At 48.0% G+C, this 12,284-nt stretch overlaps 1 protein-coding gene across 1 annotated transcript; it reads left to right on the top strand.

The window, feature by feature from the left end:
- The first annotated feature begins 337 nt into the window (after positions 1-337).
- LOC308161083 (uncharacterized protein) lies at positions 338-4,342 on the top strand. Its single transcript, XM_080535030.1, has 6 exons — positions 338-1,613; positions 1,991-2,137; positions 2,255-2,485; positions 2,812-2,955; positions 3,069-3,318; positions 3,459-4,342. The coding sequence occupies exons 1-6, from the start codon at positions 1,440-1,442 to the stop codon at positions 4,121-4,123; spliced, it is 1,611 nt and encodes a 536-aa protein (XP_080391156.1). The 5' UTR covers positions 338-1,439; the 3' UTR covers positions 4,124-4,342.
- The last annotated feature ends 7,942 nt before the right edge of the window (positions 4,343-12,284 follow it).

Here is a 12,284-nt window from a genome sequence, read left to right as displayed (position 1 = left end):
CTCCTCCTCCTCCTCCTCCACTCCCTCTGTCGTCTTTTCCCAGGGTTTCCGCGGATCCTTAAAAAGTCTTAAAAAGTCTTAAATTCATGTATATAAAATTAATGCCTTAAAATGTCTTAAATTCATTACAAATGTCTTAAACTGGTCTTAAATACTTTACCCAAACGTCTTAAAATTGTCGGGGCAGGACTATTTAATTTTACTTTTTCTCGCGGCATTTTTCTATTGAGCAAACGTTTAATTTCATTGAGTAGCGCGCAGACTCCTCCCCCTTGCGTTCCTTTATAGTCAGCTGCAGTGCTTGCTACCTAGCATTAGCCAGTCTGCGAGATGGGGAAGTGCAAGTTCAACGAGAGGTGGCTTGACGACAGAAGATTTTGCGATTGGCTTAAGTCCACCGGCTACCCAGAAGAAGCAAGATGCACTGTGTGTAGGAAAACATTCAAACTCGGCACCATGGGCATTAAGGCGGTTGAGAGCCACCTAAAAAGCGAGAGGCATAAAACGGCTGCTAAAGGCCAACAGCAGACGCCAGGAATCTCCCAGTTCTGCGTGTCTGCCCCGGGCTCAGCGCCCCAGACAACGGCTGCCGCTGCTAGCAGCACTGCTAGCGATCTCAGAGCAACGTTTGGTGGAACACCTACACTGAAATCGGAGATTGTGTGGGTTCTCAATACAGTGGTAAAGCACCAGTCCTACTCCTCCAACGAGGGGATTGGAGATATCTTTCGGATTATGTTTCCCGACTCCCAAATCGCCACTACATTTGCTTGTGGAAAGGACAAGGCGTCATACATAATACGTTTCGGATTAGCTCCTTACGTCAGAAACGAGCTGATCGCGAATGTGAACGAGTCAGTTTTTGTTCTAATGTTTGACGAGAGTTTGAATCATGCCACAAAAAACAAGCAACTCGACGTGCACGTGCGGTATTGGGTCGGCGATCAAGTGGAGTCGCGTTACCTGGGCTCGCAGTTCATGGGACACGCTAAAGCTCAAGATTTACTGCAACACTTCAAGGTAAGTGCATTTTGTCAATGACAAAGTATTAGCTTTACATTAATTTTGGCAGATACTGGCAATGTCATGTAGATTCAGTATAATAGTAGGCGTACCATAGGGAATGATGCGGTGTAGTCTAGTCATTTCCACGTTATAGAGAGCCACAGAGAGGGAGAGGGGACGCGGGAGCGGGCGGGGGGATGGTGGGGAGAGAGAGTATCTAAGGGCGTAGGGAGAGGGAGTAGATGGATGAGTTATAGTTTGTTAACTGAGGATGTGTGCAGACAGAATGTTAAAGTACATTGAACCATTGGCAATCATGCTATTATTATTGTTATTATAATCATCATTATCATCATCATTTATTATTATTGTTATTATTCTCATCATATTCATGTCATTCTCAGGAGTGTGTGGAGAGACTGAACCTGAGGAACATGGTGTCCATCTCCATGGATGGACCCAATGTTAACTGGAAGTTTCTGGAGCTTCTACAGCAAGAGCATGCTGAGCAGTATGGTGGTGCCCAGCTGGTTGTTGTGGGTAGCTGTGGGCTCCATACCCTACACAACGCATTCAAGTGTGGATTCTCCATGTGGCAACTGGAGAAGGTAAGATGATTATAACTATGAGAAGTAATCTTTCATTTGTCCCACAAGGCAAATTGGAATATTACAGCAAGTGGACACTTGACAGGATTTAAAGAGAGCATGAATTTACAGATGTTTCATACTATTAACTCCTAAGTTATTTTTCTAAGGGTTTATGCAATCAAAAGTGTCTGCACACATTATGTGTACAGTTCAGTCATTCTGTCAGTTTAGTTCTGGTATGTGTCTGTGTGTGTGTGGTCTACTGGGGAGCGCTGCTGGTTGAGCAGTCTGATAGGGCAGTGAGGAAGGACCTGCAGTATTGCTCCCTTACACACTTTGTGTCATTCCCCATGAGAGATGATGGCTAATTCAGCATTCTCCTCTCTCCCACCAAGGTGTTGAGAGCAATGCACTTTGTTTTCCACAATACACCAGCGAGGAGGGATGACTTCATTGCCCTCACCAAATCCTCAGTCTTCCCATTACCATTCTGTGGCCATCGGTGGATTGAGAACCTGCCAGTTGTGGAGAGGGCTATAGAGGTAATTAAAATCTTGATTTATATAGCACCTTTCTAAACAAAGTTACAAGGTGCTGCACAATGTATGATAAAATAGACATGCATGATAAAATAATACATACACATGGTGGAATTAAAGGTATGGCCATCACTGGTGAAGTATGTGGATGCAGTGAAGACAAAAAAGTTGCCAAACCCTGGGACAGCGTCATTTGACACCATCGAAGCAGCCCAGGGAGATCCGCTCATCTTGCCCAAGCTACAGTTCTTCATGGCCATCTCAAGGACCTTCACTCCCTTTCTCACAAAGTACCAGACTGACACACCAGTCATGCCATTCCTTGGCAAAGATTTGGCTGACTTGTCCAAGGTAATCAAATTAATAATGAACAATCAACAACAAAAGCAAAACAAGTTGAGTGTGTGTGGGCATGCTGAATGTGTGTGTGAGCAGGGAGAAATGGCAGATGCTACTGGGTGGCTTGATTAATTAAACTCGTCCTTAGTCAATACATAAAATTACTGAAAGATTATGTTTTGGCTAAGTAAAGGTTACTTATCATACTGTTATTGATATATTGCATATGTGATATGATATTATTTTAAATAACTATATAGAAATGCATTTCATGGTTAATGTGGTTATCAAAGGTACTTGCTTTACAATCATCATGCATTTTCTTGTTACCCTTTCAGAGTGTGCTGAGGCGTTTCGTCAAGAGGGAGCATCTCAATGACATCACTCCACTGCAGCTGGTCAGGCTGGATGTCGCTGATCAGAAGAGCTGGGTCAACCCGAAGGAAGCCGACATAGGCCTGGGTGCTGAGGCAGCCCTCAAGGTAATTTAGATGTATTACTTAACTTTATATCAAATGATGGTCCATATACAGGCAGGAGAGAATACTGTGTTAGGCCATTCAGTTGTATTTAAAACACATTACCCATCTGTCAGGACCTCCAGAGAAAGGGGACCGTAGGGGAGCTCACTGCCCTAGAGTTTAGGAAGGACTGCATGACGGGTATGTCAAATATCCTAAAGAAAGTCCAGGACAGGAGCCCCCTGAAGTACCCCATCGTGAGACAGATGGCATGTCTGGACCCCACAGTCATGTACGCCAACCCAGACGGATGCCAGGGAAGAATGAAAAGTCTAGTGCAGAAGTTACTGCAAGACAAGCAGTTGTCTGGAGGTGTCTCTGCTGGTATGAATAGTTAATAGAAAAGCTGGAAATGTTGTCCCTGATTATTAGCCAATGGACAATTGGACATAAGCCTGTCTGCTAATCAGGATTAATCATGTAAATAATATTTCACATATTTCCTTTCATCTGTTTTGTTATAGGTGATGTGATTATCCAACAGTTTGGGAACTTCCTGTCTGTTGAGGCTAAAAACGAGCACTTCCTGTCCTTCCGGCCCATGGAAACCAGGCTTGACGTGTTCCTGCATGGCTACCTCAGCCAACCCTACCCTGAGCTCTGGGGTTTCTGTCAGAAGCTTCTTCTCCTATCCCATGGGCAGGCGACAGTCGAGAGAGGCTTCTCCATTAACAAGGAGGTGGAGACCGTTAACATTCAGGAGGACACTGTCATTGCCCAGAGACTGGTCTGTGACTATGTTGCAGTTTGTGGGGGGGTTGCCAATGTCCCTCTCACCAAGGAGCTGCTAACTTCGGTGGGATCAGCAAGGTCAAAGTACAGAGAACACCTAGACCTGGAGAAGAGGAAGAGGCAAAGCGCTGCACAAGGGCAGAAAAGAAAAGCAGCAGAAGAGCACATCATCGAGCTGAAAAGGAAGAAGCAAACTCTTCTAGTGGTATCTGATTCTCTGGAGAAGGATGCAGACAAGTTTGCTGAGCAAGCTGAGGGGAAGTCCGGCACCTTGATGGCTCAGCTCATCACAAAGTCTAACGTCCTCAGGAAGAGATACAAAGAAAAAATGTGTGATTTGAAAAAAATAGAGGCAGAACTGGAGAGTAAGGCCACAGAATTGAGGCTCATGCCGTGAGTGTGTTAAGTAGATGGGGTTTTTTTGTTAGATGTTTCCGACCAACTAATTGCACTTTTAATTTAATTAAGTTATTGAACCAGAGCTTTTATGTTCAATAAACAAAACAAGTAAACTTGAATGAGTCTCATTGATTGACATGCTATGCTTGTATTGTAGTACAGTGGAATCCCCTAACCATCGCATATATATATTTTTTCGGTCTTAAATTCCATTTAAAGTGGCATTAAAAAGGTCTTAAAAAGTCTTAAATTGAACTTGCTGAAACCTGCAGAAACCCTGTTTTCCCTCCCGCCGACTCTCTCGCTTCATTCTGTCCCTGCTCCCTCACTCCCTCTGTCCTCTATCTCCTCCCTCCCTCCCTCCCCCCCACCCCCCCTTCCGCTCCAGACCAGGGGGAATGTGACCCAGGCAGACTGCCTCCTCCGCGGGGAAGCTGGCAGGCTGGCCGAGGGGAGGTGGGGGAGGAGGGGTGAGTGGAGGGGGAGAGGGGGAGGAAGGCTGGGTGGAGCGGGAGAGGGGGAGGAGGGGGGGCTAGGGGTGAGTGGTTGGCACCGGGGATATATCCTGGGGATATATGGGACACTCAGAGAGATATGGGGGTTAATGGGGTGGTGGTGTGGGGGGGGGTGTGCTCAGGGACACTGGAGGACACTAGAGGACCCGTGTGGAAAGGAAGGAGGAGCACAAGGTTCTCGATCAAGAGAGCACACACCTGACTTTACCATGCTGCAGCCACCGGCGCTATTGGCTTTATCTCCATTGGTCTGGACCATGTAAACACACACACACAGACACACACACACACACTGCTTCATCACAGAGAGTGAGATAGAGGGGAGGAAGGGAGGAAGGGCGGAGGTAGGGGAGAGAGAGAGAGAGAGAGAGAGAAAGAGAGAGAGACGTGCATGGTTGATTACTATATACAGTGTATGGTTGTATATTGTACACTGCAGTGGAGGCTGGTGGAGGCTGGTGGAGGCTGGTGGAGGCTGGTGAAGGCTGGTGGAGGCTGGTGGAGGCTGGTGAAGGCTGGTGGAGGCTGGTGGAGGCTGGTGAAGGCTGGTGGAGGCTGGTGAAGGCTGGTGAAGGCTGGTGGAGGCTGGTGAAGGCTGGTGGAGGCTGGTGAAGGCTGGTGGAGGCTGGTGGAGGCTGGTGGAGGCTGGTGGAGGCTGGTGGAGGCTGGTGGAGGCTGGTGAAGGCTGGTGGAGGCTGGTGAAGGCTGGTGGAGGCTGGTGGAGGCTGGTGGAGGCTGGTGGAGGCTGGTGGAGGCTGGTGGAGGCTGGTGGAGGCTGGTGAAGGCTGGTGGAGGCTGGTGGAGGCAGAAATGGGAAGATGGGCTCATGTTTACACCTTTAGCCAAAGTAACTTACAACAAATACATTTGTCTAAGTAAGTGAATCATCTATCCACCAGTCATCATCAAGAAAAACAAATCTATGCTCGGGCCAGATTAGTTTGTCTTGCTATGACTGATGGATAGATGATTTACTTACTTAGACAAATTAATTTGTTGTAAGTCGCTTTGGATAAAGGCGTCTGCTAAATGCCAAAAATGTAAATGTGTATTTGATATCGTTCAAACCCTTCATTTGATACCATTCCATTCCATGCATTTACGGTACATGTGGTATTTAGCAGGTATGCCTTTATCAAAAGCGACTTACAGTCATTCATTCTACACATTATGCCCATATTACTAGTGTCCTGTGTACGTAATGAAGCATTGTTTTTTGCGGGGATTTAAACTTGGATTCGAAATTTAAAAATTACTATGGGGTTACATGATAGATTTCAGCTTTTATTTAATGGTATTTGTGTAAATATTGGTTTCACCATTTAGGAACACATAGTCCCCTCATTTCAGTGCACCAAAAGAATTGGGACAGATTCATGTAATCAAAGATGGCGCCGACCATGGCTGCTATGTTGCTACAGCTCGTTGTGTTCTGTCTGTTTTGTGTCTCTGTGTCCTGCCTAACGTCGTACACAAGCGACGTTCTACAGCACATGAGGGGTTTAACCCCACCGGACATCTTCCCCAAACTACTCACCCGTTCCACGGACATTTTGGATATGCTTGTGAGGGGGACCGCGTTTTTCGCCAGAACCGTGAGGTGGATCAGAAGGCAGCGAGGTCGGAGAGCTGGCTGTTTGGTTCGACTTCGGCGGAGAGGAACGCGACCACCACTCCCGGGCATATTCCTGAGTAACGTGAACTCCCTCTACAATAAAATGGATGAACTCCGGTGTCTCGTTGCAAGGAACAGCGACTTCCACTCCTCGGCTGTCTTCGCGTTCACGGAGACGCACCTATCTCCATCTGTCCCCGACGAGGCGGTGGAGCTAGAGGGATTCTCCGCGTTCCGGGCTGACAGAGACTTCGAGGCGGTGAGCAAGTCTAGGGGTGGGGGGTTAATGTTCTTTGTTAACGTGCGCTGGAGTTCCGAGGTGACAGTGCTCCACAAACACTGTTCCACGGCTATAGAATCGCTATTCATCCTCTGCCGTCCTTTTTATTCACCCCGTGAGTTCAGCTCATTCATTCTCGCGTGTGTCTACATTCCACCTGATGCGGACGTCACCGCAGCTTTAGACACACTGGCAGAGCAATTGATGAGTGTGGAACGTAATTACCCGGACAGTTTTGTTGTTGTTTTGGGGGATTTTAACCAGGCTAATCTTAGCCGGGCGCTCCCCAAATACAGGCAGCAAGTCACGTGTCCCACCAGGGGGGTGAACACTCTGGACCATTGCTACTGTACAGCTCGTCAAGCCTACCATTCTGTCCCCCGTGCTGCACTGGGCTACAGTGACCACATCCTCATACACCTGATCCCTCGCTACAGGCAGAGGTTAAAACTGTCTAAACCTGTTGTACGGCGATTCAGGGTGTGGTCCAGTGAGGCATGTGAGCGACTCTGCGCCTGGTTGGAGAGTGCAGGCTGTGACCAGGACTTGGTGGAGTGGGCGGGGCCAGAGGCTGGTAACAATCTGGATGTATACACAGACACTGTTACATCATTTATCAGCCTTGGCGAGGAGGTGTGTGTCCCCCTCCGCTCCAGGAAGTCCTTCAACAACGACAAGCCCTGGTTTTCATCCCAACTCAGGCGTCTGAGGTCAGAGAAGGAGGTGGCTAGGCGCAGTGGGGTCGTGGACCGGGTCAAGCAGGCCAAGTACAGGTTCGCCAAAGCGGTGAAGGAGGCGAAGCATCGCTTTTCGGAGAAGCTGCAGAAACAGCTCTCTGAGGGGGATTCCGCCTCCGTCTGGAAAGGCCTAAAGACCATCACCAACTACAAACCCAGGTCCCCGCTGATGTCCGACAACCTCCCCCTCGCTAACGAGCTGAACGAGTTCTATTGTAGGTTTGAGAAAGAGAGGTTCCCGCCCACCCCCGCCCTCTCCCTCCACACCCCCCGGCTACAACCACCACCCCCGTCCCCCAGGGGGGCCAATGTCCCTCCTGCTACCCCCACCCTCCCCCCTCCCCCCCCCCTCCCTCCCCCCTCCTCACCCGCCCCGCCCACCCCCACCCCCCCTTCCCCACCCCCTCTCTCTGTCACAGTGCGAGAGGTAAACAGACTGTTTAAGAGGCAGAATCCCCGGAAGGCAGCTGGTCCGGATTCCGTCTCTCCCTCTGTCTTGAAGCACTGCGCCGACCAGCTGGCCCCGGTGTTCACCAACATCTTCAACGCCTCGCTGGAGCTGTGTCACGTCCCAGCGTGCTTCAAGGCATCAACCATCATCCCCGTCCCCAAGAAGGCCAAGGTCACAGGCCTCAACGACTACAGACCCGTCGCTCTGACCTCCGTCGTCATGAAGGTCCTGGAGCGCCTTGTCCTGGCCTACCTGAAGCTCATCACGGATCCTGTGCTGGACCCCCTGCAGTTCGCGTACAGAGCCAATAGATCCACGGAAGACGCCGTGAACATGGCTCTGCACTACGTACTAGAACACCTAGACACTGCAGGCAACTACGCCAGGATCCTGTTCGTGGACTTCAGCTCGGCCTTCAACACGATCCTCCCACACATCCTGGAGCACCAGCTATCCCTGCTGCAGGTGCCGGTCTCCACCTGCAGGTGGATCACGGACTTCCTGACTGACAGGTCTCAGCGGGTGAAGCTGGGGAAGAGCATTTCCAGCTCCAGGACCACCAGCACGGGCTCCCCGCAGGGCTGCGTCCTGTCTCCAGCACTATTCTCCCTCTACACCAACAGCTGTGTCTCCCGCCACCCCTCGGTCAAGCTCCTGAAGTTTGCAGACGACACCACCCTGGTGGGCCTCATCTCCGGGGGGGACGAATCTGCCTACAGGGGTGAGATCGAGGGGCTGCAGAGATGGTGCAGCTTAAACAATCTGGAGCTAAATGCTCTAAAAACAGTGGAGATGGTGGTGGACTTCCGAAGGAAAGCAGCCCTGCCCCCTCCCATCACGCTGGGAGGTACCCCGGTGGCCTCCGTGGAGTCATGCCGCTTTCTAGGCATGACCATCTCCCGGGACCTAAAGTGGGAGCAGAACACCGAGGTCCTCACAAAGAAGGCCCAGAAGAGGATGTTCTTCCTCCGGCAGCTGAGGAAACTCAGGCTGCCGAGGTCCATGATGGTCCAGTTCTACACGGCCATCATAGAATCCATCCTCACCCACTCCATCATCACCTGGTTCCCTGCTGCAACGACCAAGGACAAGGCCAAGTTGCAGCGGGTGCGACGTTCAGCAGAGAGGGTGATCGGCTGTCCCTTGCCCTCCCTCAACTCCCTGCATGACACCAGGGCTCTGAGGAGGGCAAGGAAGATCATGGCTGACCCCTTCCACCCCGGCCACGGCCTCCTCACCCTGCTTCCCTCTGGAAGAAGGTTGCGGCTGCCTAAGGCACTTAAGGCCCGCCACAGGCTCAGCTTCTACCCCTCAGCCGCCAGGCTGTTAAATGACTCTGGCTTCCCCCCCCCCCCCCCCGCCCCCAAGTCTGCCCAGGACTGAACTGGACTCTGTAAAAAAAAAACTCTGCACTGCACTTTACTTTATACTGCACTATCCAATGCACTGTTGTCTGTCCTGTGTTGTTGTTGTGTTGTCCTGTTTTTTGATATGTGAAAAAAGTATAAACGCACTTGCTGTGGTGACGAAGCAAATTCCTATATGTGTAACGCATAGTGGCAATAAACGTTATCTCAATCTCAATCTCAATGTAATGTCCAAATCAAGAACTCATGTTTAGTATTTGTGACTGTTGCTGGTGAAAGGGAGCAGACAGTCGATTTAATGTTCTGATTTTTATTTAGAATTTTTACATTTCTCTTTTTGCCTAAAATGTTATCATCAAGAAATTAAATATGTGCTCAATTGGATCGACATCTGAAGACTGACTTGGCCAGTCAAGATCATTCCACTTGGCCCTGCAAAACTCCCTAGTTGCTATGGCAGTATGTTTTGGGTCATTGTCTTACTGGATTATGAAGTGCCAGCCAATACATTTCAAAGAGGGTGTTCATCTAGCTGACATTTTAACAAAGATGCCAAAGTTTGTCTTTCAAAATGTACATGCATTGCTAACAAAGTGGCTAGCTTGTCAGTTGAAATGATGATGACTGATGTTTGATTTAGCAAAGCATACCATGTACCATGAAAACTAAACTAAACTAATATCTTAAATGTGACGAAATAAAAGCAAGGAATTCCACCGGAGAATTCTAGAACTAACTGCACCTTCTCAGACTGGTGCGCAAGTCCTCCGATTTCTGCCTCCACCAGCCTCCACTGGTGCACGGAACTGCTATGTCTGAAGAAATGCCGTGTCATTTCAAGATGTTGTTGAAAATTGTTCCCAGAGAGCCCACCTGGAGTGTGTGTGTGTGTGTGTGTGTGTGTGTGTGTCTGCGTGTGTATGTGTGTGTGGTCTGACTCCGTCCACGCAGTGTTTGTTGTCTTGAGCAGTGTCACAGGCAGTAATGGAGAGTTTAGAGCAGTGGCCCCCCTGTGGACAGTGGAGAGAGCCTCCCACAGCGTCTCCTCCACAGGGGTGGAGGTGGAGCGTACCACTCTCACTCTTCCATAGGGGGGGGGGGTCGGGCCAAAGACATTTCACAGTCATCTCAATATAAGATCAAACACAGTCTTTCCAAGCTCCTTTTACAGTGGGCTTCGATTGGGATACAGTCGATAGATGTTTTGCGTATTGCAACAATATAGATAACAATAAAACAACAATTATACAAATGCAGTAGCAGCAACAAACCACAACTTATTGTTTAGCTTTTGAGAATGCAGCACTTCATTAGTGAAGAACATGTTTTTTTATTTCAGTTTTTTATTATTTTTATTATTGTTTTACTAATAGCAGCAATAAATAGGTACAAGCTGAATGACATGTACATGTATATGGGAAGTATGCAGTGCCTCATCAGGGTCAACAATGTTGCGTTACTAGGAGTGTTTCTCCTCTCTGGGTAAGACTGTCTATTTGGTGGCCCACTGAGAGTTGAATAACTAGAGTCCTACTGAAGCATCGATCTGGAGCGTGAGCCATGTGTGTGTGTGGTGTGTGCGTGTATGTGTGTGTGTGTGTGTGTGTGTGTGTGCGTGTGTGTGCGTGCGTGTGCGTATGTGTATGTCTGCGTGCGTGTGTGTGTGCGTGCGTGTGTGTGTGTGTGTGTGAGTGTGTGTGTGAGAGTGTGTGACATTGGTGTTTTCCTGCTGCGTTTCCTGCCAGCATGTGAGATCCTGGATCTAAATGGGTCAGTGAGGAAGGCAGGCGTCCGCAGGCCCTCGCTTTCATGGAGATCACAGGAGCCACTGTTACTGAGGCAAGCTGAGCCGTAATGGCCGACTCCTGTAACACTGTGGTACAGTACAGTCAGGCAGGCTGAGAGCCGTAATGGCTGACTGCTCTAACACTGTGGTACAGCAGTCTCCAAATTAATCAGTTTTGGGGGATAATTTCTGTAGACCAAACAATACGTTCTTTGTGAACATATCATACTGGACCGCTAGTCAACTAACACAGCTTGTTTTGTGAGCCTGCTAACAATGTAAAGTAGTGTTCTAGTTAACTAGGTAGCTGTGGGGATTACTCACCCAATCCATTCCGTTGCAGTATTTTGGCTTGACTAGCGAGTTTGTGTGTGTTGTGATTCTCAACGACGTTGAAACGTAGTTCCGTGTTTCAAAAGAAAAGTCAGAACATTTTGATTGGTTGCCGACATGCGGACCAAATGTGACGCGATCTGGTGGAATGATCATGGAGGGGGCAAAGTCATTTTTCTGTTTTTTACATATGCTTAAACTACAGATTGTAAGCTTTCAAATGATGTGTCATACATAGACATCGGGGGAAAATGTAAGACGACATGGATGAGTATTTGAAACTTGTTAACCCTGAAAACTAAATCCTGAGAAAAAGCCCTTCAAAGATTTGGGACTTTTTCACACCTTCACACAGGCAGGTAATGGGCGGTAACAATAGCTGGTCAACCCCACCCCCAACCACTCCCCCTCTAGATTGACAGCTATCAGCTGTCAGTATTGGTCACTGGGTCAGACAGCTATAGTTATACAGCTATAACATTATTACCTAGCAAGGTATTACCTAAGCTAATTACCCAGCTTATTATTATTTATGGTTGTTGTAACTGTTATTGTTAGTCTTTTAATGATACAAAAAAGTCTTCAATCAGAATCAGAATTTATTTTACAGTACACAAGAATAAAAATATTTCGCTTTGGTTCTTCAACAAGGTACAAAGTCACAATAATAAGTAATAAAGTGATAAGTATAAGTGATGGTAGTCGCACTACAGCAGAACAATAGTGCGACAAGCTGTGCAAAGTACAATCAGTGTGCAAACATTAGTGTTAGTCACTGGGTCAGATAGACTTTTCAAAGAGAAGTTTACAGTACTTAGCTAGATATTGCTAACATTATCACCTAGCAATGTTATTACTGTAGCTAATTAGCCAGCTTATTATTATGGAGGCATTAAGAGTAATTTGCTGATGTCTTGTGCTGGAAATAGTGTAGTGCTCAGTAGTCAATGTCCAGCCTTATAGTTCAGTTTCAAGTTTCAAGTATAGTTGGAACTGAGGGCAACAACTGAGAACATACAACAGACTATACACAGGTAAGCATGCAAGGTCTGTGAATTGACTATCAATAGATAAT

Source organism: Nansenia antarctica (genome assembly GCF_963989245.1).
Source record: "Nansenia antarctica genome assembly, chromosome: 6".
Classification (NCBI taxonomy): Eukaryota; Metazoa; Chordata; class Actinopteri; order Argentiniformes; family Microstomatidae; genus Nansenia; species Nansenia antarctica.
This window is presented reverse-complemented; position numbering and strand designations above follow the sequence as displayed.

Coding starts and splice junctions, on each gene's coding strand:
- LOC308161083 (XM_080535030.1), top strand. CDS start 1,440: ATGGTGTCCATCTCCATGGATGGACCCAATGTTAACTGGAAGTTTCTG. Junction 2,138..2,254: donor TTGTGGAGAGGGCTATAGAG/GTAATTAAAATC, acceptor GTGGAATTAAAG/GTATGGCCATCACTGGTGAA. Junction 3,319..3,458: donor GTCTGGAGGTGTCTCTGCTG/GTATGAATAGTT, acceptor GTTTTGTTATAG/GTGATGTGATTATCCAACAG.